Consider the following 27,931-nt stretch of genomic DNA (forward strand, 5'->3'; position numbering starts at 1 on the left):
GATGGACTTCGAACCTTGAAATTGTTGATATTTTTCAACAATTTTGGTTCTCCAGCCCTCAGACAGTTCTCGTCTCCTATGTCTGTTCTCTATGCTTAGTGTCGTGCACACAATGCAAAGATTGTGTCAACGTCTTGCCTTTCATCTGGTTTCACGTGTTATTTTAATATTATCCACACCTGTTACTTGCCACAGGTGAGTCTGGATGAGCATCATATGCTTGAAACAAAGTTGTTTACCCACAATGTTGGATAAGTGCCAAGAATTTTGTCTGACACATTTTCATGGTTTTGTGTGAAGTTATGTCTGATTTGCCTTTTTTTCTCTGGTTTTTATGTGTTGTTCCAACACACACAAATTGAATAAACATGTGTATAACAAAACAGCTATAATTACAATAATTTTCTGGAATAACTTCCAGCGTGCACACACTTTCAGCAATTACTATAACACTTTTTTAACACATCCAATTGTGAAACTTATCTTTAGTTCAAGATCTTTGGATTTAAATGTACTTTAGTCATGGAAACAAAGCTTTAACGGAGGCAGTTAAGGGTACTTAAACCACAGTGCCGTTAATTAACAGCGATGTGGAAAAAGTGAATAGCGCCCCCCAGAGTTGACTTTTCTCTGGGGTCTTGGTTGCCGGGGGTAGCCGAGACCCCAGAGAACATGATTCGGGGGTTTTTTTACCGACCCCCAGGTTGTGATCGCCGGTAATTAACCGTTTACCAGTGGTCGCAAAAAAAAACGCGATTTCCCACATCGCACATCAGAGGACAGAGAAATGGGGTCTCCGATAGCCCCCCGATACTCACCTGTCTCCCTCGGTGCTCCTCGTGGCTCCCGATGGGCGCCGCCATCTTGTTCCGGCCAAAAAATGGCAGGCGCATGCGCAGTGCACCCGTGGGCACACGGAAAATCTTTGGGGTCTCGGCTGCCAGGGGTAGCCGAGACCCCAAAGAACATGATCGGGGTCGGTTTTTACCGACCCCTGCTTTGCGATCACCGGTAATTAACTGTTTACCGGCGGCCACAAAAAAAAGCTATGTGTCATTCTCTGTCCTCTGAAGTGATCGCACATCAGAGGACAGATAAATAGGGGGATTTGGGGACCCTGCTATACTTACCGGTGTCCCTGGGTCCTCCTGCGTCCCCTCCTGCCCGCCGGCTTCTTCATCCGGTAAGAAAATGGCAGGCGCATGCGCAGTGCACCCGCCATGATCTGCCGGTCGGCAGCTGGAGGAGTTGGGGCTAAATTTAGGGTTAGGGTTAGGGTTGGGGCTAAATTTAGGGTAAGGGTTAGGGTTGGGGCTAAATTTAGGGTTAGTGTTAGGGTTGGGGCTAAATTTAGGGTTAGGGTTGGGGCTAAATTTAGGGTTAGGGTTGGGGCTAAATTTAGGGTTAGGGTTAGGTTTGGGGCTAAATTTAGGGTTAGGGTTGGGGCTAAATTTAGGGTTAGGGTTGGGGCTAAATTTAAGGTTAGGATTAGGGTTGGGTTAAAGTTAGGGTTAGGGTTGGGGCTAAATTTAGGGTTAGGGTTGGGGCTAAATTTAGGGTTAGGGTTGGGGCTAAATTTAGGGTTGGGGTTAGGGCTAGGGTTAGGCTTCTTTCACACTTGCGTCGGCCTGACGTACCGACACACGTTGTGAAAATTGTGCACAACGTGGGCAGCGGACGCATCCGCTGCCCAGTTTATGTCCTGGGGAGGAGGGGGCGGAGTTACGGCCACGCATGCGCGGTCGGAAATGGCAGACGCGATGTACAAAAAAACGTTACATTGAACTTTTTTTGTGACAACGTTCCGCCAAAACACAACTGATCCAGTGCACTAAGGACGCGACGTGTGGCCATCCATCACGATCCATCGGCAATACAAGTCTATGGGCAAAAAACGCATCCTGCAAGCACATTTGCAGGATCTGTTTTTTGCCCAAAACAACGGATTGCGACGGATGCCACACAATGCAAGTGTGAAAGTAGCCTTAGGGCAAGGGTTAGGGTTGGGGCTAAAGTTAGGGTTAGGGTTGGGCTAGGGTTATGGTTGGGGCTAAAGTTAGGGCTAGGGTTTGGGTTGGGGCTAAATTTGGGGTTAGGGCTAGGGTTGGGCTAAAGTTAAGGTTAGGGCTAGGGTTAGGGTTGGGGCTAAAGTTAGGGCTAGGGTTGCGGCTAAAGTTAGGGTTAGACTTGGGATTAGGGTTAGGGTTTGGATTAGGGTTGGTATTAGGGTTAGGGATGGCATTAGGGTTACGCTTGGGATCAGGGTTAGGTTTGTGATTAGGGTTAAGGTTAGGGTTGCGATTAGGGTTAGGGGTGTATTGGGATTGGGGTTAGATTTGAGGTTAGGGTTGAGATTAGGATTAGGGGTTTGTTGGATTAAGGGTTTTGATTAGGGTTATGGTTAGGGTTGAGATTAGGGTTGTTTTGGGGTTAGGGTTGTGATTATCGTTAGGGTTGTGATTAGGATTATGGATTGGGTTGGGATTAGGGTTAGGGGTGTGTTGGGGTTAGGGTTGGAGTTAGAATTGGGGGGGTTTCCACTGTTTAGGTACATCAGGGGGTCTCCAAACACGACAGCCAATTTTGCGCTCAAAAAGTCAAATGGTGCTCCCTCGCTTCTGAGCTCTCCCATACGCCCAAACAGTGGTATACCCTCACATATGGGGCATCAGCGTACTCGGGATAAATTGGACAACAACTTTTGGGGTCCAATTTCTCCTATTACCCTTGTGAAAATAAAAACTTGGGGGCTAAAATATCTTTTTTGTGAAAAAAAATATTTTTTATTTTCACGACTCTGCATTATAAACTTCTGGGAAGCACTTGGGCATTCAAAGTTCTCACCACACATCTAGATAAGTTCCTTGGGGGGTCTAGTTTCCAAAATGGGGTCACTTGTGGGGGGTGTACTGTTTAGGTACATCAGGGGCTCTGCAAATGCAACATAAAGCCCGCAAACCATTCTATCAAAGTCTGCATTCCAAAATGGCGCTCCATCCCTTCCGAATTTTGCCGTGCACATGGGGTAAAAGCATACTAGTCACGACAAATTGGATAACAACTTTTTGGGGTCCAATTTCTCTTGTTACCTTTGTGAAAATAAAAACTTTGGGGCTAAAAAATCTTTGTTGTGGAAAAACAAATATTTTTTATTTTCATGACTCTGCATTCTAAACTTCTGTGAAGCACTTGGGCATTCAAAGTTCCCACCACACATCTAGATAAGTTCCATGGGGGATCTAGTTTCCAAAATAGGGTCACTTGTGTTTTTTTTACTGTTTAGGTACATAAGGGGCTCTGCAAACGTAACATAATGCCCGCAGACCATTCTATCAAAGTTTGCATTCCAAAACGGCGCTCCTTCCCTTCCAAGCTCTGCCAAGCGCCCAAACAGTCGTCCCCCCACATATGAGTAACATAGTAACATAGTAACATAGTTAGTAAGGCCGAAAAAAGACATTTGTCCATCCAGTTCAGCCTATATTCCATCATAATAAATCCCCAGATCTACGTCCTTCTACAGAACCTAATTGTATGATACAATATTGTTCTGCTCCAGGAAGACATCCAGGCCTCTCTTGAACCCCTCAACTGAGTTCGCCATCACCACCTCCTCAGGCAAGCAAATAGTAACATAGTTAGTAAGGCCGATATCAGCCTACTAACTATCAGTTATATCAGTAGGTATCAGCCTACTCAGCATAAATTGCACAATAAATTTTGGGGCCCAATTTCTCCTGTTACCCTTGTGAAAGTAAAAATTTGGGGGTGAAAAATCATTTTTGTGGAAAAAATATGATTTTTTTTATTTTCATGGCTCTACATTAGAAACTTCTGTGAAGCAGTTGGGGGTTCATAGTGCTCACGACACATCTAGATATACTCTTTGGGGGGTCTAATTTCCAAAATGGGGTCACTTGTGGGGGTTTCTACTGTTTAGGTACATCAGGAGCTCTGCAAATGCAACATGACGCCCGCAGACCATCTCATCCCATCAAAGTCTGCATTCCAAGCGGTGCTCCTTCCCTTCCGAGCCCCGATGGTTGCCCAAACAGTGTCCCCCCACATATGGGGTATCAGCATACTCAGGACAAACTGGTCAACAGATTTTGGGGTCCAATGTCTCCTGTTACCCTTGAGAAAATAAAAAATTGCAGGCTAAAAAAATCATTTTTGAGGGAAAAAAAAGTCGTTTTTATTTTCACGGCTCTACTTTATAAATTTCTGTGAAGCACTTGGGGGTTTAAAGTGCTCACCACACATCTAGATAAGTTCCTTAAGGGGTCTAGTTTCCAAAATGGTGTCACTTGTGGGGGGTTTCTACTGTTTAGGCACATCAGGGGCTCTCCAAACGCGACATGGTGTCTGATCTCAATTCTAGCCAATTCTACATTGAAAAAGTAAAACGGCACTCCTTCTCTTCCAAGCTCTGCCATGCGCCCAAACATTGGTTTACCCTCACATATGGGGTATCGACGTATTCAGGAGAAATCGCACAACAACTTTTGTGGTCTAATTTCTCCTGTTACCATTTTGAAAATAAGAATTTGTGGGTGAAAAATCATTTTGTGTAAACAAATGCGATTTTTTATTTTCACGGCTCTATGTTATAAACTTCTGTGAAGCACTTGGGGGTTCAAAGTGCTCACCACACATCAAGATAAGTTCCTTAAGGGGTCTAGTTTCCAAAATGTTGTCACTTGTGGAGCATTTCCACTGTTTAGGCACATCAGGGGCTCTCTAAACGTGACATGACATCCGATCTCAATTCCAGCCAATTCTGCATTGAAAAAGTCAAACGGCGCTCCTTCTCTTCTAAGCTCTGCGGTGCGCCCAAACAGTGGTTTACCCCCACATATAGGGTATCAGCGCATTCAGGAAAAATTGCACAACAAAATTTCTGGTTAAATTTCTGTTTTTATACTTGTGAAAATAAAAAAAATGGTTCTGAATTAAAATGTTTGCAAAAGAAAGTTAAATGTTCATTTTTTCCTTCCACATTGTTTCAGTTCCTGTGAAGCACGTAAAGGGTTAATAAACTTCTTGAATGTGGTTTTGAGCAACTTGAGGGTGCAGTTTTTAGAATGGTGTCACAATTGGTTATTTTCTATCATATAGACCCCTCAAAATTACTTAAAATGTGATGTGGTCCCTAAAAAAATGGTGTTGTAAAAATGAGAAATCGCTGGTCAACTTTTAACCCTTATAACTCTCTAACAAAAAAAAATTTGTTTCCAAAATTGTGCTGATGTAAAGTAGACATGTGGGAAATGTTGTTTTTTTAACTATTTTTGCGACATATCTCTCTGATTTAAGGGCATATAAATACAAATTTTGAAAATTGCAAAATTTAAAAAATTGTCGCCATATTTACGTTTTTATCATAAATAATCGCAAGTAATATCAAAGAAATGTTACCACTAACATGACGTACAATATGTCACGAAAAAACATTCTCTGTATCAGCGGGATCCGTTAAAGCGTTCCAGAGTTATAACCTCATAAAGTGACAGTGGTCAGAATAGTAAAAATTGGCTCAGTTATTAAGTACTAAATTGGCTCTGTCACTAAGGGGTTAATAGGCGGTTTGTCAATTTTACAATAGACTACAGTTCTATAGTTTTGCAATATTATAAAAAGGACAAAGTAATGACAGGTTTTAGTCCTCTAAGGACTTTTGTACAAAAAAAATGGAGAAAACAGTTAATATTTTTAATAAATACACAAAACTAAACTATGAAAATAAGTTTACGTTGCTCAAAACATACATTTAAGCAATCCTAAAAAATAAAAAAAATACAGTATATCATATTCATCTGTAATTTATGGAATATATTTATTCCATACCTAAATGTGAAAAAAATACACGATAGCATAATCATTTGCTTTCTTACAAAGAAGTGGAACAAAAAGAGATCAGAAAATGTTATGTACCAGACAGTTAAACCAATGAAAACAAAAGTCAACCCTGCAAAAAACGAGCTCCCACACAACTCTATCAATAGAAAAAAAGTTATCGCCCTTAGAATATAATAACACAGATTTTTTAAACATTTTTTTAAGTAGTAAAATATAAAAGACTATATAACCTTGATACCACCATTACCTGACTTTTTTGTAGACCAAAGCTAGTATGTCCTTTTTATGGCATTTTTTCAATTCCACTTGGAATTTTTGTTCCATGGTATGTTATAATATAAAGAGTAATCGATCAGAAGTGGTGCACGCTCAATGTAAGGGTGGGGCTTGAAGGAAAATAGAGTAATATATTGTAGAACAATGACCTTCGGCACTCCAGTGCCGGAGGTCATCACTCTACAATATGTTATCTACTATATAAAGCTGAATGTGTGTATGTGTGTGTGTGTGTGTGTATGTGTGAATGTCCGGGATTGGCATCTGCACCGTCGCAGCTACAGCCACAAAATTTTGCACAGTCACACGTCTGGACCCCGAGAGGTTTATGGCCCCCATAAAATGCTCCATAGTATATGCCCCGTACACTGCTCCATAAAGGTTGATGGCCCCCATAAGATGCTCCATAGTATATGCCCCCGTACACTGCTCCATAAAGGTTTATAGCCACCATAAGATGCTCCATAGTGTATGCCCCGTACGCTGTTCCATAAAGGTTTATGGCCCCCATAAGATGCTCCATGGTGTATGCCCCCGTACACTGCTCCATTATGGTTTATGGCCCCCATAAGATGCTCCATAGTATATGCCCCGTACACTGCTCCATTATGGTTTATGGCCCCCATAAGATGCTCCATAGTGTATGCCCCATACGCTGTTCCATAAAGGTTTATGGCCCCCATAAGATGCTCCATGGTATATGCCCCCGAACACTGCTCCATTATGGTTTATGGCCCCATAAGATGCTCCATTGTATATGCCCCCGTACACTGCTCCATTATGGTTTATGGCCCCCATAAGATGCTCCATAGTTTATGCGCCGTACGCTGTTCCATAAAGGTTTATGGCCTCATAAGATGCTCCATACTCTATGCCCCCGTACACTGCTCCATTATGGTTGATGGCCCCCTTAACATGCTCCATTCTATATGCCCCCGTACACTGCTCCATTATGGTTGATGGCCCCCTTAACATGCTCCATTCTATATGCCCCCGTATGCTGCTGCAATATATATATAAAAAAAAAAACACTGGGCGCCGAGTGCTGGGGGGCCTGAGCAGGCGGGGACACCGGCGCACTGTGGGGGTCAGGTGCCGTTATCGCCGCCAGCTCAGGCCCCCAGCACTTGCTATATTCACCTGTCCTCCGTTCCACCGTTGCGCGCCGCCATCTTCCCGGTCCTCTGGCTGTGACTGGTCAGTCAGAGGGTGGCGCCGGCGCGCATTAAGCGCATCATCGCGCCCTCTGAACTGAAGGTCACAGGCCGAGGACCGGGAAGATGGTGGCGCGCAGCGGTGGAACAGAGGACAGGTGAATATAGCCGATACTCACCCTCCTGGCGGTCCCTGCTTCTCTGTTGGAGATCGCAGTGTGCGTTCAGTGTTAACGCATACCGCGATTTCCCGGGAGCATCACTCTGTGAGGCCCAGACTGCGCCGGCGCTTGCGCTTGCGCAGTCTATAAAGGCTTCGGACAGAGTGACGCTCCCAGCGTTATATTATAGATTTTTGAGTAAAATGTAAATTGTTAATTTATTCTATAAACTTCTGACAACATGTCTCCGAATTTCCAAGCAATAAATTTTGTATTTTTTTCTGACAAAAAACAAACAAAAAAGACCCAGTGCTTTCAGACCTCAAATAATGCAAAGAAAACAAGTTCATCATAATCATTCAGAAACAACAATACTAATGTTTTAACTCAGGGAGAGTTCAGAAATCAATATTTTGATAACCATGATTTTTTTATCACAGCTTTCATGCATCTTGGCATGCTTTCCACCAGTCTTTCACACTGCTTCTAGTGCAAAAATGTAAGCAGTTCTTCTTTGTTTGATGGCTTGTGACTATCCATCATCCTCTTGATTACATTCCCAGAGGTTTTCAATGGTGTTCAGGTCTGGAGATTGGGCTGCCTGTGACAGGGCTTACTCAAGTACATTTTGGCAAACTAAAGTCTCTGTGTCATCAATTGTTTCGTCCTGGTTCTTCTGTCATAGTGCTTCATTTCATTCAAATGTCAAAAGATATTTTGCACTGACACTGATGCACCCTGAGCCTGCAGGACAGCTTGAATTTCTTTGGAACTCGATTAGTGCTGCATATTCACCATCTGCACTATCCTGTGTTGCAGCCTTTCATGAATTTTTTACTGCTGTTCACGTGCAAGGAGATTAGCTACAGTGCCATCGGCTGTAAACTTCTTGATTATATTATGCACCGTGGACAAAGGAACATCAAGATTTATGGAGATGGACTTCGAACCTTGAAATTGTTGATATTTTTCAACAATTTTGGTTCTCCAGCCCTCAGACAGTTCTCGTCTCCTATGTCTGTTCTCTATGCTTAGTGTCGTGCACACAATGCAAAGATTGTGTCAACGTCTTGCCTTTCATCTGGTTTCACGTGTTATTTTAATATTATCCACACCTGTTACTTGCCACAGGTGAGTCTGGATGAGCATCATATGCTTGAAACAAAGTTGTTTACCCACAATGTTGGATAAGTGCCAAGAATTTTGTCTGACACATTTTCATGGTTTTGTGTGAAGTTATGTCTGATTTGCCTTTTTTTCTCTGGTTTTTATGTGTTGTTCCAACACACACAAATTGAATAAACATGTGTATAACAAAACAGCTATAATTACAATAATTTTCTGGAATAACTTCCAGCGTGCACACACTTTCAGCAATTACTATAACACTTTTTTAACACATCCAATTGTGAAACTTATCTTTAGTTCAAGATCTTTGGATTTAAATGTACTTTAGTCATGGGAACAAAGCTTTAACGGAGGCAGTTAAGGGTACTTAAACCACAGTGCCGTTAATTAACAGCGATGTGGAAAAAGTGAATAGCGCCCCCCAGAGTTGACTTTTCTCTGGGGTCTCGGTTGCCGGGGGTAGCCGAGACCCCAGAGAACATGATTCGGGGGTTTTTTTACCGACCCCCAGGTTGTGATCGCCGGTAATTAACCGTTTACCAGTGGTCGCAAAAAAAAATGCGATTTCCCACATCGCACATCAGAGGACAGAGAAATGGGGTCTCCGATAGCCCCCCGATACTTACCTGTCTCCCTCGGTGCTCCTCGTGGCTCCCGATGGGCGCCGCCATCTTGTTCCGGCCAAAAAATGGCAGGCGCATGCGCAGTGCACCCGTGGGCACACGGAAAATCTTTGGGGTCTCGGCTGCCAGGGGTAGCCGAGACCCCAAAGAACATGATCGGGGTCGGTTTTTACCGACCCCTGCTTTGCGATCACCGGTAATTAACTGTTTACCGGCGGCCACAAAAAAAAGCTATGTGTCATTCTCTGTCCTCTGAAGTGATCGCACATCAGAGGACAGATAAATAGGGGGATTTGGGGACCCTGCTATACTTACCGGTGTCCCTGGGTCCTCCTGCGTCCCCTCCTGCCCGCCGGCTTCTTCATCCGGTAAGAAAATGGCAGGCGCATGCGCAGTGCACCCGCCATGATCTGCCGGTCGGCAGCTGGAGGAGTTGGGGCTAAATTTAGGGTTAGGGTTAGGGTTGGGGCTAAATTTAGGGTAAGGGTTAGGGTTGGGGCTGAATTTAGGGTTAGGGTTAGGGTTGGGGCTAAATTTAGGGTTAGGGTTGGGGCTAAATTTAGGGTTAGGGTTGGGGCTAAATTTAGGGTTAGGGTTAGGTTTGGGGCTAAATTTAGGGTTAGGGTTGGGGCTAAATTTAGGGTTAGGGTTGGGGCTAAATTTAAGGTTAGGATTAGGGTTGGGTTAAAGTTAGGGTTAGGGTTGGGGCTAAATTTAGGGTTAGGGTTGGGGCTAAATTTAGGGTTAGGGTTGGGGCTAAATTTAGGGTTGGGGTTAGGGCTAGGGTTAGGCTTCTTTCACACTTGCGTCGGCCTGACGTACCGACACACGTTGTGAAAATTGTGCACAACGTGGGCAGCGGACGCATCCGCTGCCCAGTTTATGTCCTGGGGAGGAGGGGGCGGAGTTACGGCCACGCATGCGCGGTCGGAAATGGCAGACGCGATGTACAAAAAAACATTACATTGAACTTTTTTTGTGACAACGTTCCGCCAAAACACAACTGATCCAGTGCACTAAGGACGCGACGTGTGGCCATCCATCACGATCCATCGGCAATACAAGTCTATGGGCAAAAAACGCATCCTGCAAGCACATTTGCAGGATCTGTTTTTTGCCCAAAACAACGGATTGCGACGGATGCCACACAATGCAAGTGTGAAAGTAGCCTTAGGGCAAGGGTTAGGGTTGGGGCTAAAGTTAGGGTTAGGGTTGGGCTAGGGTTATGGTTGGGGCTAAAGTTAGGGCTAGGGTTTGGGTTGGGGCTAAATTTGGGGTTAGGGCTAGGGTTGGGCTAAAGTTAAGGTTAGGGCTAGGGTTAGGGTTGGGGCTAAAGTTAGGGCTAGGGTTGCGGCTAAAGTTAGGGTTAGACTTGGGATTAGGGTTAGGGTTTGGATTAGGGTTGGTATTAGGGTTAGGGATGGCATTAGGGTTACGCTTGGGATCAGGGTTAGGTTTGTGATTAGGGTTAAGGTTAGGGTTGCGATTAGGGTTAGGGGTGTATTGGGATTGGGGTTAGATTTGAGGTTAGGGTTGAGATTAGGATTAGGGGTTTGTTGGATTAAGGGTTTTGATTAGGGTTATGGTTAGGGTTGAGATTAGGGTTGTTTTGGGGTTAGGGTTGTGATTATCGTTAGGGTTGTGATTAGGATTATGGATTGGGTTGGGATTAGGGTTAGGGGTGTGTTGGGGTTAGGGTTGGAGTTAGAATTGGGGGGGTTTCCACTGTTTAGGTACATCAGGGGGTCTCCAAACACGACAGCCAATTTTGCGCTCAAAAAGTCAAATGGTGCTCCCTCGCTTCTGAGCTCTCCCATACGCCCAAACAGTGGTATACCCTCACATATGGGGCATCAGCGTACTCGGGATAAATTGGACAACAACTTTTGGGGTCCAATTTCTCCTATTACCCTTGTGAAAATAAAAACTTGGGGGCTAAAATATCTTTTTTGTGAAAAAAAATATTTTTTATTTTCACGACTCTGCATTATAAACTTCTGGGAAGCACTTGGGCATTCAAAGTTCTCACCACACATCTAGATAAGTTCCTTGGGGGGTCTAGTTTCCAAAATGGGGTCACTTGTGGGGGGTGTACTGTTTAGGTACATCAGGGGCTCTGCAAATGCAACATAAAGCCCGCAAACCATTCTATCAAAGTCTGCATTCCAAAATGGCGCTCCATCCCTTCCGAATTTTGCCGTGCACATGGGGTAAAAGCATACTAGTCACGACAAATTGGATAACAACTTTTTGGGGTCCAATTTCTCTTGTTACCTTTGTGAAAATAAAAACTTTGGGGCTAAAAAATCTTTTTTGTGGAAAAACAAATATTTTTTATTTTCATGACTCTGCATTCTAAACTTCTGTGAAGCACTTGGGCATTCAAAGTTCCCACCACACATCTAGATAAGTTCCATGGGGGATCTAGTTTCCAAAATAGGGTCACTTGTGTTTTTTTTACTGTTTAGGTACATAAGGGGCTCTGCAAACGTAACATAATGCCCGCAGACCATTCTATCAAAGTTTGCATTCCAAAACGGCGCTCCTTCCCTTCCAAGCTCTGCCAAGCGCCCAAACAGTCGTCCCCCCACATATGAGTAACATAGTAACATAGTAACATAGTTAGTAAGGCCGAAAAAAGACATTTGTCCATCCAGTTCAGCCTATATTCCATCATAATAAATCCCCAGATCTACGTCCTTCTACAGAACCTAATTGTATGATACAATATTGTTCTGCTCCAGGAAGACATCCAGGCCTCTCTTGAACCCCTCAACTGAGTTCGCCATCACCACCTCCTCAGGCAAGCAAATAGTAACATAGTTAGTAAGGCCGATATCAGCCTACTAACTATCAGTTATATCAGTAGGTATCAGCCTACTCAGCATAAATTGCACAATAAATTTTGGGGCCCAATTTCTCCTGTTACCCTTGTGAAAGTAAAAATTTGGGGGTGAAAAATCATTTTTGTGGAAAAAATATGATTTTTTTTATTTTCATGGCTCTACATTAGAAACTTCTGTGAAGCAGTTGGGGGTTCATAGTGCTCACGACACATCTAGATATACTCTTTGGGGGGTCTAGTTTCCAAAATGGGGTCACTTGTGGGGGTTTCTACTGTTTAGGTACATCAGGAGCTCTGCAAATGCAACATGACGCCCGCAGACCATCTCATCCCATCAAAGTCTGCATTCCAAGCGGTGCTCCTTCCCTTCCGAGCCCCGATGGTTGCCCAAACAGTGTCCCCCCACATATGGGGTATCAGCATACTCAGGACAAACTGGTCAACAGATTTTGGGGTCCAATGTCTCCTGTTACCCTTGAGAAAATAAAAAATTGCAGGCTAAAAAAATCATTTTTGAGGGAAAAAAAAGTCGTTTTTATTTTCACGGCTCTACTTTATAAATTTCTGTGAAGCACTTGGGGGTTTAAAGTGCTCACCACACATCTAGATAAGTTCCTTAAGGGGTCTAGTTTCCAAAATGGTGTCACTTGTGGGGGGTTTCTACTGTTTAGGCACATCAGGGGCTCTCCAAACGCGACATGGTGTCTGATCTCAATTCTAGCCAATTCTACATTGAAAAAGTAAAACGGCACTCCTTCTCTTCCAAGCTCTGCCATGCGCCCAAACATTGGTTTACCCTCACATATGGGGTATCGACGTATTCAGGAGAAATCGCACAACAACTTTTGTGGTCTAATTTCTCCTATTACCATTTTGAAAATAAGAATTTGTGGGTGAAAAATCATTTTGTGTAAACAAATGCGATTTTTTATTTTCACGGCTCTATGGTATAAACTTCTGTGAAGCACTTGGGGGTTCAAAGTGCTCACCACACATCAAGATAAGTTCCTTAAGGGGTCTAGTTTCCAAAATGTTGTCACTTGTGGAGCATTTCCACTGTTTAGGCACATCAGGGGCTCTCTAAACGTGACATGACATCCGATCTCAATTCCAGCCAATTCTGCATTGAAAAAGTCAAACGGCGCTCCTTCTCTTCTAAGCTCTGCGGTGCGCCCAAACAGTGGTTTACCCCCACATATAGGGTATCAGCGCATTCAGGAAAAATTGCACAACAAAATTTCTGGTTAAATTTCTGTTTTTATACTTGTGAAAATAAAAAAAATGGTTCTGAATTAAAATGTTTGCAAAAGAAAGTTAAATGTTCATTTTTTCCTTCCACATTGTTTCAGTTCCTGTGAAGCACGTAAAGGGTTAATAAACTTCTTGAATGTGGTTTTGAGCAACTTGAGGGTGCAGTTTTTAGAATGGTGTCACAATTGGTTATTTTCTATCATATAGACCCCTCAAAATTACTTAAAATGTGATGTGGTCCCTAAAAAAATGGTGTTGTAAAAATGAGAAATCGCTGGTCAACTTTTAACCCTTATAACTCTCTAACAAAAAAAAATTTGTTTCCAAAATTGTGCTGATGTAAAGTAGACATGTGGGAAATGTTGTTTTTTTAACTATTTTTGCGACATATCTCTCTGATTTAAGGGCATATAAATACAAATTTTGAAAATTGCAAAATTTAAAAAATTGTCGCCATATTTACGTTTTTATCATAAATAATCGCAAGTAATATCAAAGAAATGTTACCACTAACATGACGTACAATATGTCACGAAAAAACATTCTCTGTATCAGCGGGATCCGTTAAAGCGTTCCAGAGTTATAACCTCATAAAGTGACAGTGGTCAGAATAGTAAAAATTGGCTCAGTTATTAAGTACTAAATTGGCTCTGTCACTAAGGGGTTAATAGGCGGTTTGTCAATTTTACAATAGACTACAGTTCTATAGTTTTGCAATATTATAAAAAGGACAAAGTAATGACAGGTTTTAGTCCTCTAAGGACTTTTGTACAAAAAAAATGGAGAAAACAGTTAATATTTTTAATAAATACACAAAACTAAACTATGAAAATAAGTTTACGTTGCTCAAAACATACATTTAAGCAATCCTAAAAAATAAAAAAAATACAGTATATCATATTCATCTGTAATTTATGGAATATATTTATTCCATACCTAAATGTGAAAAAAATACACGATAGCATAATCATTTGCTTTCTTACAAAGAAGTGGAACAAAAAGAGATCAGAAAATGTTATGTACCAGACAGTTAAACCAATGAAAACAAAAGTCAACCCTGCAAAAAACGAGCTCCCACACAACTCTATCAATAGAAAAAAAGTTATAGCCCTTAGAATATAATAACACTGATTTTTTAAACATTTTTTTAAGTAGTAAAATATAAAAGACTATATAACCTTGATACCACCATTACCTGACTTTTTTGTAGACCAAAGCTAGTATGTCCTTTTTATGGCATTTTTTCAATTCCACTTGGAATTTTTGTTCCATGGTATGTTATAATATAAAGAGTAATCGATCAGAAGTGGTGCACGCTCAATGTAAGGGTGGGGCTTGAAGGAAAATAGAGTAATATATTGTAGAACAATGACCTTCGGCACTCCAGTGCCGGAGGTCATCACTCTACAATATGTTATCTACTATATAAAGCTGAATGTGTGTATGTGTGTGTGTGTGTGTATGTGTGTATGTCCGGGATTGGCATCTGCACCGTCGCAGTTGTGAGGCGAAATTTTAACCCCGCGCGTTCCAATTCACCAAACAATTTTGCCCCTATCTACATAATGGGGAAAAAAGTGAAAGGAAAAGTGTTGGAAGCGTCGCAGCTACAGCAACAAAATTTTGCACAGTCACACGTCTGGACCCTGAGAGCGTCATAGGCTACGTTGTGAGTAGTGTTGAGCGATACCGTCCGATACTTGAAAGTATCGGTATCGGATAGTATCGGCCGATACCCGAAAAATATCGGATATCGCCGATACCGATATCCGATACCAATACAAGTCAATGGGACATCAAGTATCGGAATGTATCCTCATGGATCCCAGGGTCTGAAGGAGAGGAAACTCTCCTTCAGGCCCTGGGATCCATATTAAAGTGTAAAATAAAGAATTAAAATAAAAAATATTGTTATATTCACCTCTCCGGCGGCCCCTGGACATCAGCGGGAGGATCCGGCGTCCGGCACGGCTTCTTTCTTCAAAATGCGCGCCTTCAGGACCTGTGGAATGACGTCCCGGCTTCTGATTGGTCGCGTGCCGCCCATGTGACCGCCACGCGACCAATCAGAAGCCGCGACGTCATTCCTCAGGTCCTAGAAGGCGCTCATTCTAGGACTTTAGCTGAGGAATGACGTCGCGGCTTCTGATTGGTCGCGTGGCGGTCACATGGGCGGCACGCGACCAATCAGAAGCCGGGACGTCATTCCACAGGTCCTGAAGGCGCGCATTTTGAAGAAAGAAGCCGTGCCGGACGCCGGATCCTCCCGCTGATGTCCAGGGGCCGCCGGAGAGGTGAATATAACAATATTTTTTATTTTAATTCTTTATTTTACACTTCCGATACCGATACCCGATATCACAAAAATATCGGATCTCGGTATCGGAATTCCGATACCGCAAGTATCGGCCGATACCCGATACTTGCGGTATCGGAATGCTCAACACTAGTTGTGAGTTGAAATTTTAACCCCGCGCAGGAATATGCTATATATAGAAGATGACATGCAGGTATATACTATATACAGGAGGAGATGACACACAGATATATACTATATACAGGGGAGATGACACACAGGTATACACTATATACAGGAGGAGATGACATACGGGTATATGCTATATATAGAAGATGACATGCAGGTATATACTATATACAGGAGGAGATGACATACAGGTTTATGCTATATATAGAAGATGACATGCAGGTATATACTATATACAGGAGGAGATGACACACAGATATATACTATATACAGGGGAGATGACACACAGGTATATACTATATATAGAAGGAGATGACATTCAGGTATATACTATATATAGGGGAGATGACACACAGCAGGTATATACTATATACAGGAGATGACATACAGGTGTGTTATGTTTGCTAATGACAGGTGTTATGAAGGCAATCCAGAAACACAGTGTGCTTAGCGATCAGAGCGCACACAGTGATCTGACAAATACCCAAAAATACAAGAACGAGCTCTGAGACGTGGAAACTCTGTAGACTGCACACCTGATCCTATCCTAAACACAACTAAAAGCGGCTGTGGTTTGCGCCTAACAACTACCTAGGCAACTCGGCACAGCCTAAGAAACTAGCTAGCCTGAAGATAGAAAAATAGGCCTGACTTGCCCCAGAGAAATTCCCCAAAGGAAAAGGCAGCCCCCCACATATAATGACTGTGAGTAAGATGAAAAGACAAAACGTAGGGATGAAATAGATTCAGCAAAGTGGGGCCCGATATTCTAGGACAGAGCGAGGACAGTAAAGCGAACTTTGCAGTCTACAAAAAACCCTAAAGCAAAACCACGCAAAGGGGGCAAAAAAAACCCCACCGTGCCGAACTAACGGCACGGCGGTACACCCTTTGCGTCTCAGAGCTTCCAGCAAAACAAAAGACAAGCTGGACAGAAAAAAAGCAACAAAAAAGCAAAAAGCACTTAGCTAAACAGAGCAGCAGGTCACAGGAACAATCAGGAGAAGCTCAGATCCAACACTGAAACATTGACAAGGAGCAAGGATAGCAGCATCAGGCGGAGTTAAGTAATGAAGCAGTTAACGAGCTCACCAGAACACCTGAGGGAGGAAGCTCAGAAGCTGCAGTACCACTTGTGACCACAGGAGTGAATTCAGCCACAGAATTCACAACAGTACCCCCCCCTTGAGGAGGAGTCACCGAACCCTCACCAGAGCCCCCAGGCCGACCAGGATGAGCCGCATGAAAGGCACGAACAAGATCGGAAGCATGAACATCAGAGGCAAAAACCCAGGAATTATCTTCCTGAGCATAACCCTTCCATTTAACCAGATACTGGAGTTTCCGTCTAGAAACACGAGAATCCAAAATCTTCTCCACAATATACTCCAATTCCCCCTCCACCAAAACAGGGGCAGGAGGCTCAACAGATGGAACCATAGGTGCCACGTATCTCCGCAACAACGACCTATGGAATACATTATGTATGGAAAAGGAGTCTGGGAGGGTCAAACGAAAAGACACAGGATTGAGAACCTCAGAAATCCTATACGGACCAATAAAACGAGATTTAAATTTAGGAGAGGAAACCTTCATAGGAATATGACGAGAAGATAACCAAACCAGATCCCCAACAAGAAGTCGGGGACCCACACGGCGTCTGCGATTAGCGAAAAGTTGAGCTTTCTCCTGGGACAAGATCAAATTGTCCACTACCTGAGTCCAGATCTGCTGCAACCTATCCACCACAGAATCCACACCAGGACAGTCCGAAGACTCAACCTGTCCTGAAGAGAAACGAGGATGGAACCCAGAATTGCAAAAAAATGGAGAAACCAAGGTAGCCGAGCTGGCCCGATTATTAAGGGCGAACTCAGCCAACGGCAAAAAGGACACCCAATCATCCTGGTCTGCAGAAACAAAACATCTCAGATATGTTTCCAAGGTCTGATTGGTCCGTTCGGTCTGGCCATTAATCTGAGGATGGAAAGCCGAGGAAAAGGATAGGTCAATGCCCATCCTACCACAAAAGGCTCGCCAAAACCTTGAAACAAACTGGGAACCTCTGTCAGAAACAATATTCTCAGGAATGCCATGCAACCGAACCACATGCTGAAAGAACAAAGGTACCAAATCAGAGGAGGAAGGCAATTTAGCCAAGGGCACCAGATGGACCATTTTAGAAAAGCGATCACAGACCACCCAAATGACTGACATCTTTTGAGAAACGGGAAGGTCAGAAATGAAATCCATCGAAATATGTGTCCAAGGCCTCTTTGGGACCGGCAAGGGCAAAAGCAACCCACTGGCACGAGAACAGCAGGGCTTAGCCCTAGCACAAATCCCACAGGACTGCACAAAAGTACGTACATCCCGTGACAGAGATGGCCACCAGAAGGATCTAGCCACTAACTCTCTGGTACCAAAGATTCCAGGATGACCAGCCAACACCGAACAATGAAGTTCAGAGATAAGTTTATTAGTCCACCTATCAGGGACGAACAGTTTCTCTGCTGGACAACGATCAGGTTTATTCGCCTGAAATTTTTGCAGCACCCGCCGCAAATCAGGGGAGATGGCAGACACAATGACTCCTTCCTTGAGGATACACGCTGGCTCAGATAAACCCGGAGAGTCGGGCACAAAACTCCTAGACAGAGGATCCGCCTTCACATTTTTAGAGCCCGGAAGGTACGAAATCACAAAGTCGAAGCGGGCAAAAAATAACGACCAACGGGCCTGTCTAGGATTCAAGCGCTTGGCAGACTCGAGATAAGTCAAGTTCTTATGATCAGTCAATACCACCACGCGATGCTTATCTCCTTCAAGCCAATGACGCCACTCCTCGAATGCCCACTTCATGGCCAGCAACTCTCGATTGCCCACATCATAATTACGCTCAGCGGGCGAAAACTTCCTGGAAAAGAAAGCACATGGTTTCATCACTGAGCAATCAGAACCTCTCTGTGACAAAACCGCCCCTGCTCCAATCTCAGAAGCATCAACCTCGACCTGGAACGGAAGAGAAACATCTGGCTGACACAACACAGGGGCAGAACAAAAACGACGCTTCAACTCCTGAAAAGCTTCCACAGCAGCAGCAGACCAATTAACCAAATCAGCACCCTTCTTGGTCAAATCGGTCAATGGTTTGGCAATGCTAGAAAAATTACAGATGAAGCGACGATAAAAATTAGCAAAGCCCAGGAACTTTTGCAGACTTTTCAGAGATGTCGGCTGAATCCAATCCTGGATGGCTTGGACCTTAACTGGATCCATCTCGATAGTAGAAGGGGTAAAGATGAACCCCAAAAATGAAACTTTCTGCACACCGAAGAGACACTTTGATCCCTTTACAAACAAAGAGTTAGCACGCAGGACCTGAAAAACCATTCTGACCTGCTTCACATGAGACTCCCAATCATCTGAGAAGATCAAAATGTCATCCAAGTAAACAATCAGGAATTTATCCAGATACTCACGGAAGATGTCATGCATAAAAGACTGAAACACAGATGGAGCATTGGCAAGTCCGAACGGCATCACTAGATACTCAAAATGACCCTTGGGCGTATTGAATGCAGTTTTCCATTCATCTCCTTGCCTGATTCTCACCAAATTATACGCACCACGAAGATCTATCTTAGTGAACCAACTAGCCCCCTTAATCCGAGCAAACAAGTCAGATAACAATGGCAAGGGATACTGAAATTTAACAGTGATCTTATTAAGAAGGCGGTAATCAAAACACGGTCTCAGCGAACCATCCTTCTTGGCTACAAAGAAGAACCCTGCTCCCAGTGGTGATGACGATGGGCGAATATGTCCCTTCTCCAGGGATTCCTTCACATAACTGCGCATAGCGGCGTGTTCGGGCACGGATAAATTAAATAATCGACCTTTAGGGAATTTACTACCAGGAATCAAATTGATAGCACAATCACAATCCCTATGCAGAGGTAGAGCATCGGACTTGGGCTCTTCAAATACATCCTGATAATCAGACAAGAACTCTGGGACCTCAGAAGGGGTGGATGACGAAATCGACAAAAATGGAACATCACCATGTACCCCCTGACAACCCCAGCTGGATACCGACATGGAATTCCAATCCAATACTGGATTATGGGTTTGTAGCCATGGCAACCCCAACACGACCACATCATGCAGATTATGCAACACCAGAAAGCGAATAACTTCCTGATGTGCAGGAGCCATGCACATGGTCAGCTGGGCCCAGTATTGAGGTTTATTCTTGGCCAAAGGTGTAGCATCAATTCCTCTCAATGGAATAGGACACCGCAAAGGCTCCAAGAAAAACCCACAACGTTTAGCATAATCCAAATCCATCAGATTCAGGGCAGCGCCCGAATCCACAAACGCCATGACAGAAAACGACGACAAAGAGCATATCAAGGTAATGGACAGAAGGAATTTGGACTGTACAGTACCAATGACGGCAGACCTAGCGGACCGCTTAGTGCGCTTAGGACAATCAGAAATAGCATGAGTGGAATCACCACAGTAGAAACACAGACCATTCAGACGTCTGTATTCCTGCCGTTCAACTCTAGTCATAGTCCTATCGCACTGCATAGGCTCAGGTTTAACCTCAGGCAGTACCGCCAAATGGTGCACAGATTTACGCTCGCGCAAGCGTCGACCGATCTGAATGGCCAAAGACAAAGACTCATTCAAACCAGCAGGCATAGGAAATCCCACCATGACATCCTTAAGAGCCTCAGAGAGACCCTTTCTGAACAAAGCTGCCAGCGCAGATTCATTCCACTGAGTGAGTACTGACCATTTCCTAAATTTCTGACAATATACTTCTATATCATCCTGACCCTGGCACAAAGCCAGCAAATTTTTCTCAGCCTGATCCACTGAATTAGGCTCATCGTACAGCAATCCAAGCGCCAGGAAAAACGCATCGACACTACTCAATGCAGGGTCTCCTGGCGCAAGAGAAAATGCCCAGTCTTGAGGGTCGCCGCGCAAAAAAGAAATAATAATCAAAACCTGTTGAATAAGATTACCAGAAGAATGAGGTTTCAAGGCCAGAAATAGCTTACAATTATTTTTGAAACTTAGAAACTTAGTTCTATCTCCAAAAAACAAATCAGGAATAGGAATTCTTGGTTCTAACATAGATTTCTGATCAATAGTATCTTGAATTTTTTGTACATTTATAACGAGATTATCCATTGAAGAGCACAGACCCTGAATATCCATGTCCACACCTGTGTCCAGAATCACCCAAATGTCTAGGGGAAAAAAAAAAGTGAACACAGAGCAGAAAAAAAAAAAAAAAAAAAATGATGTCAGAACTTTTTCTTTCCCTCTATTGAGAATCATTAGTTGGCTCCTTGTACTGTTATGTTTGCTAATGACAGGTGTTATGAAGGCAATCCAGAAACACAGTGTGCTTAGCGATCAGAGCGCACACAGTGATCTGACAAATACCCAAAAATACAAGAACGAGCTCTGAGACGTGGAAACTCTGTAGACTGCACACCTGATCCTGTCCTAAACACAACTAAAAGCGGCTGTGGATTGCGCCTAACAACTACCTAGGCAACTCGGCACAGCCTAAGAAACTAGCTAGCCTGAAGATAGAAAAATAGGCCTGACTTGCCCCAGAGAAATTCCCCAAAGGAAAAGGCAGCCCCCCACATATAATGACTGTGAGTAAGATGAAAAGACAAAACGTAGGGATGAAATAGATTCAGCAAAGTGGGGCCCGATATTCTAGGACAGAGCGAGGACAGTAAAGCGAACTTTGCAGTCTACAAAAAACCCTAAAGCAAAACCACGCAAAGGGGGCAAAAAAAAACCCACCGTGCCGAACTAACGGCACGGCGGTACACCCTTTGCGTCTCAGAGCTTCCAGCAAAACAAAAGACAAGCTGGACAGAAAAAAAGCAACAAAAAAGCAAAAAGCACTTAGCTAAACAGAGCAGCAGGTCACAGGAACAATCAGGAGAAGCTCAGATCCAACACTGAAACATTGACAAGGAGCAAGGATAGCAGCATCAGGCGGAGTTAAGTAATGAAGCAGTTAACGAGCTCACCAGAACACCTGAGGGAGGAAGCTCAGAAGCTGCAGTACCACTTGTGACCACAGGAGTGAATTCAGCCACAGAATTCACAACACAGGTGTATACAATATATAAGGGAGATGACAAACATGTATATACTGAGGTGAAAATGAGAGGTGTGAGGTGAAAATGAAAAGGTGTGAGTGCAAAATGAGAGGAGTGAGGGAAAATAGTGTAGTGATCGGAAAATGACAGATGTGAGGTCAAAATGACAAGTGTTAGGGGGGAATGAGAGGAGTGAGGGAGAAAATGAGAGGTGTGAGGGAGAAAATGAGAGATGTGAGGGGGAAAATTAAAGATGTGATTGGGAAAATGAGAGGCGTGATGGGAAAATAAGAGAAGTGACGTGCTATAACTAACCACAGATATTTACTATGCCCAGGCAACGCCGGGCTCTTCAGCTAGTCTAATATATAAAGCTGAATGTGTGTATGTGTGTGTGTGTATGTGTGTATGTCCGGGATTGGCATCTGCACCGTCGCAGCTACAGCCACAACATTTTGCACAGTCACACGTCTGGACCTCGAGAGCGTCATAGGCTACGTTGTGAGGTGAAATTTTAACCCCGCGCTTTCCAATTCACCAAACAATTTTGACCCTATCTACATAATGGGGAAAAAAGTGAAAGGAAAAGTGTTGGAGGCGTCGCAGCTACAGCCACAAAATTTTGCACAGTCACACGTCTGGACCCCGAGAGCGTCATAGGCAATGTTGTGAGGTGAAATTTTAACCCCGCACTTTCCAATTCACCAAACAATTTTGCCCCTATCTACATAATGGGAAAAAATGAAAGGAAAAGTGTAAATTGACAGCTGCCAGATGTGAACAAGGGGGACTTAAAGAATGAGAGCGATGGCGCCAAAGAGTATATACCGTACAGTTGCTAAGGTGGGGCCCCGACATGGGATACTCACCACACACGGGGATATGAACACACAAAATGCGCCACACACTACCACGTGCTTGAACACATATACCACCCTCAGCACACATTTCACCACACATACACCAACCTCGCCACATAAAAGTCGAAACACAAAAGTCGCAGCTCAAAACTCGCCACGTGCAGAACTCGCCACATGCAAAAACTAGGCTCTTGCAAAACTCGCCACAAGTGCAAAACTCACCTCATGGAAAACTCGCCACACGCAAAACTTGCACACGCGGAAAAATTGCCACATGCACAAAATCTGCAACACATGCAAAAGTTGCCTCACACAAAACTTGCACATACTCAAAAGGCACCAGACATAAAACTCACCATGCGCAAAACTCGCCATGCGCAAAACTTGCTGCACACAACTTGCTACACTAACCTGTCACATGCAACTCGACACACAAAAAGTTGCTACACGCATGTTGCCACACAAAACTCATCTCACAAAAGTCGCTACATGCATGTCGCCACACACAACTCAACACACACAACTTGACAAATGAAACTGGCCCTAAAACACACACAAGTCTGGTATTATCCTTCAAAAATAAAAATCTGATTAATAAGCAGACAAACTACAAGAGCAACAAATGTACCATATAGGAAAAACAGCAGCTGTCAGTCACATGACCTGTCTATTATGTGTATGTGTGAGCTAATATATACTGCCAGGGGGAGGGCTTCCTGTTGGCTGGGGATTTATCAGGCTGCCAATTTATCTTACAAATACTGAGGTAAAAATACTGAGCAAATAACGTGTTAACGAGGTCTAATACAGGAGATCACACAGGTATATACTATATACAGGGGAGATGACACACAGATGTATACTATATACAGGAGAGATGACACAGGTATATACTATATAGAGGAGGAGATGACATACAGGTACATACTATATACAGGAGGAGATGACATACAGGTATATACTATATACAGGAGGAGATGACACACAGGTATATACTATATACAGGAGCAGATTACCTACAGGTATATACTATATACAGGAGGAGATGACATACAGGTATATGCTATATATAGAAGATGACATACAGGTATATACTATATACAGGAGGAGATGACACACAGATATATACTATATACAGGGGAGATGACACACAGGTATATACTATATACAGGAGGAGATGACATACAGGTATATACTATATATAGAAGGAGATGACATACAGGTATATACTATATATAGGAGGAGATGACATAGATGTATATACTATATATAGGAGGAGATGACATACAGGTATATACTATATACAGGGGAGATGACACACAGCAGGTATATACTATATACAGGGGAGATGTCATACAGGTATATACTATATACAGGAGATGACATACAGGTGTATACTATATATAAGGGAGATGACAAACATGTATATACTGAGGTGAAAATGAGAGGTGTGAGGTGAAAATGAAAAGGTGTGAGTGCAAAATGAGAGGAGTGAGGGAAAATAGTGGAGTGATCGGAAAATGACAGATGTGAGGTCGAAATGACAAGTGTTAGGGGGGAATGAGAGGAGTGAGGGAGAAAATGAGAGGTGTGAGGGAGAAAATGAGAGATGTGAGGGGGAAAATTAAAGATGTGATTGGGAAAATGAAAGGCGTGATGGGAAAATAAGAGAAGTGACGTGCTATAACTAACCACAGATATTTACTATGCCCAGGCAACGCCGGACTCTTCAGCTAGTAATATAATATATTACATAGTAAAACTAATGGTCTCAGTTAGAATTACAACGCTTCACACAAAAAAACATGCTCTGATAAAGCAAAGTTGCTGAAAAAAATGGGAAAGGAAAGATGGGATAAATTAAAGTAACTAAAAAGAAAAAAATGTAAATAGTCTAAATTCATTAAAAATAAAAAGCCGTAGGCAGTCTAAATATTATTTAGAGTTGAATTGTCACCTTTCATCACATTTCTTTTTTAATATATATACTGTATATGCATTCCCCAAAATATAAAAAGTCTTAGAATTCACATTATGGGTTCCTCCATTATTTCTGCTAGAAATATATAAATTAATTGACAACTGGGTGTTACCTGTTGGGGGTTTGTCCTTGCAAGGTCTGACATGGTCAATGTCTCACTTTATAGGGACACATTCCTTTGAAAGATAACACCCAATTGTCAATTTAATGATACATATCTTGGATCAGTAACAGAACAACTGCAAAAAAAAGAGAAGATGCTGCAGAATTGTTCTTTAGTGGGGAATGCAAGAGACATGTCAGGAGAGCTGACAGTTCCTGTTTAATTTAAGAGCGTTTCTGGGATAGGTAGAACTGATTTGGTAGTCTATACATTGGAGAATTTTGGACCTGTTTTGAGGAAAACAAATTGTACTCAGCAGTGAACAATCAGTTTAAGCCAAAATAATGAATAAAACTTGCATCTTACCTCAAGGTTGTATTCTTCAACTGTCCTTTTTAAAGGGTCAACTATTTGCCAGCATATCAAAATACACAGATCAATCAATAACATTCCACCGACTATTATCAGAAGCTTCTGATCCTTTATGATCTAAAAAAAAAACAGTAAATAACAGTAAATAAATATACTCGTGAATTGATTTTAACTAGGTACCCTTTTACAACAAATAATTAGCATGATGAGAAATATATATCAGGAAAAATATTCCTGTTTTTTCTGTTCTTAGTAGTATTCTAATTCAGTTTCTCACATGAAAGAAGCCCAAATCGTATGTATATTGCTTTGATCCTTAAATTGTATTAGCCAGATTATATTTATTTTAACAGATGTGTTGAGGACATGATCTTGTGGCACTCACTATTATACAGTGGCATGTAAAAATTTGGGCACCCCTGGTCAAAATTACTATTATTGTGAACAGTTAAAAAAGTTGAAGATGAAATGAACTAAAAAAAGACTGGCGTTAAAGATGATACATTTCCTTTGTATTTTAGGCAAAAAATATATATACAGTCATTTTTTACATTTTAAAACGATGAGAAATGGGATGATGCAAAGGTTTTGGCACCCTTGGAGATTTTTGTGATCAGATAACTTTGACCAAAGTTTCAGACCTTAATTAGCCTGCTGAGGTTATGGCTTGTTCACTATCATCGTTATAAAAGACCAGGTGATGCAAAGTTCCCAGCTTTATAAAAGCCCAGCCATTTCTAACTTTGTGCCAAAAACGGCAGCCATGGATTGTTCTGAGCAGCTGCCTAGAACTCTGAAGATGTAAATAGTGGAGACCCACAAAGCAGGAGAAGGCTATAAGAAGATAGCAAAGCATTTTCAAGTTGTCCTTTTCTCAGTTCGAAATGTAATTAATACTAGTAAAATAACGAGATAAAAAAGCGCAAATAGGGTTTTAGTTTTGGGATTAATTGCAGTTTTTAACAAGGAGCTGCTCACCTGATGGCATAAAGCAAAAGCATGTGTGTTTCGGCTGCTGCTGATCCACGGGCCGCCAACGCGACCTCAGAGACGTTGTAAAGGATAATTTGTGGATTAAGTCTGCGCTGCCCCAATGATACAAATTCAGATTTAATAATGAACTCCGGTGGTTTATTCACTGTGTTTCAAGGTCTATCTGACCTCTTTATCAGGAAAATTACCACAAAGACATAAAGTATGTCTTTGTGGTAATTTTCCTGATGAAGAAGTCAGAAAGACCTTGAAACATGTTGAATAAACCACTATTATATTATATCATTATTATTTAGAAACTAATCCGCAGCATTGCACGCTTGGCGGTTCCAAGCGCTGTGGATTAGACTGGGGTGGAAAGAGATGATTTGCATAGCTCGCCTACTGCAAAGGATTCTGGGTAAACCTGCTATTCTTTGTATTATGCTGCTTGCAAGTACTTTCCGTTTCAGGAAAGTATCCACTATGTATTTCCTTTAAGTAGAGGGCTTTTCGGTCTCTTTCGTCCCGCTACATTTAGCCCAACTTGGGTCTCTCCCTAAGGTGGCTAGCATATATGTATCGCTTGCTCACCGAGCCCCACTCCATACAGCCAACCAATTCCAGCCCTGTGCTGATGAGAGCCTAAAACCCGAAACACGTGTCCACAGGTAGGAATTGGTTGGCTGTGTAAATTTAGAAACTAATCCGCAGCATTGCACGCTTGGCGGTTCCAAGCGCTGTGGATTAGACTGGGGTGGAAAGAGATGATTTGCATAGCTCCGCCTACTGCAAAGGATTCTGGGTAAACCTGCTATTCTTTGTATTATGATGCTTGCAAGTACTTTCCGTTTCAGGAAAGCATCCACTATGTATTTCCTTTAAGTAGAGGGCTTTTCGGTCTCTTTCGTCCCACTACATTTAGCCCAACTTGGGTCTCTCCCTAAGGTGGCTAGCATATATGTATGAAATAACAGCAAATTCCTGATGCAAACATAACATCATCTGTAAAAAGCTGAAGTTGAAAAGAGGATGGATTCTACAAATAGATAATGATCCTAAACACACGTCAAGAGACTACCTCAAAAGTCGCAAGCTGAAGGTTTTACAATGGCCCTCACAGTTCCTTGATCTGAACTTAATTGAAAATCTGAGGCTAGACCTCAAAATAGAAGTGCATGCAAAACGACTCAGGAATCTCACAGAATTGGAAGAATTTTCCAAGGAAGAATGGATCCCTCAAACAAGAATTGAAAGACTTTGGCTGGTTACAAAAAGCATTTACAAGCTGTGATACTTGCAAAATGGGTGCTACTAGGTACTAACCATGCAAGGGGTCCAAACTTTTGCATTGGACCATTTTCATTTTTGTAATTTTTTAAATGATTTTTTTTTTCCTAAAATACAAAGGAAATATGCTATATTGACTATTAGCTATTTTAGAGATCATTTAATTTTCAACTTGTTTAACTGTTCACCCAAAGGTTATATGCACATGTTGAGTATTTGATTTGCAGAAATTGATATAACATTTCTGCATCTCTAGGAATTTGTTAGCAGCAAAAACGCAACTCAAAATAAGTGAGTTTTTGGTTAATTTTTGCTTGTGGTTTTCATGCATTTTTGTACAGCAAAGAATGCTCTTTGGAGCTAAATAAACATATTTGAAAAAAAAAAAAAGTTGTGATGCATTTTCTTTGTTCAACCCCTTCTTT

The 27,931-nt window shown here is 42.5% G+C and overlaps 1 protein-coding gene across 1 annotated transcript in view; it reads right to left on the reverse strand.

Annotated features, from left to right (window-relative positions):
• GABBR2 (gamma-aminobutyric acid type B receptor subunit 2) overlaps window positions 1–27,931 on the reverse strand; it is a 1,074,198-nt gene that overhangs the window by 302,545 nt on the left and 743,722 nt on the right. The window contains exon 13 of the mRNA XM_069730579.1: window positions 25,239–25,361. Within this exon, the coding sequence (XP_069586680.1) occupies window positions 25,239–25,361 (123 nt within the window). The remainder of the gene's footprint in view (window positions 1–25,238; window positions 25,362–27,931) is intronic.

Source organism: Ranitomeya imitator, chromosome 6 (genome assembly GCF_032444005.1).
Source record: "Ranitomeya imitator isolate aRanImi1 chromosome 6, aRanImi1.pri, whole genome shotgun sequence".
NCBI classification, from domain to species: Eukaryota; Metazoa; Chordata; class Amphibia; order Anura; family Dendrobatidae; genus Ranitomeya; species Ranitomeya imitator.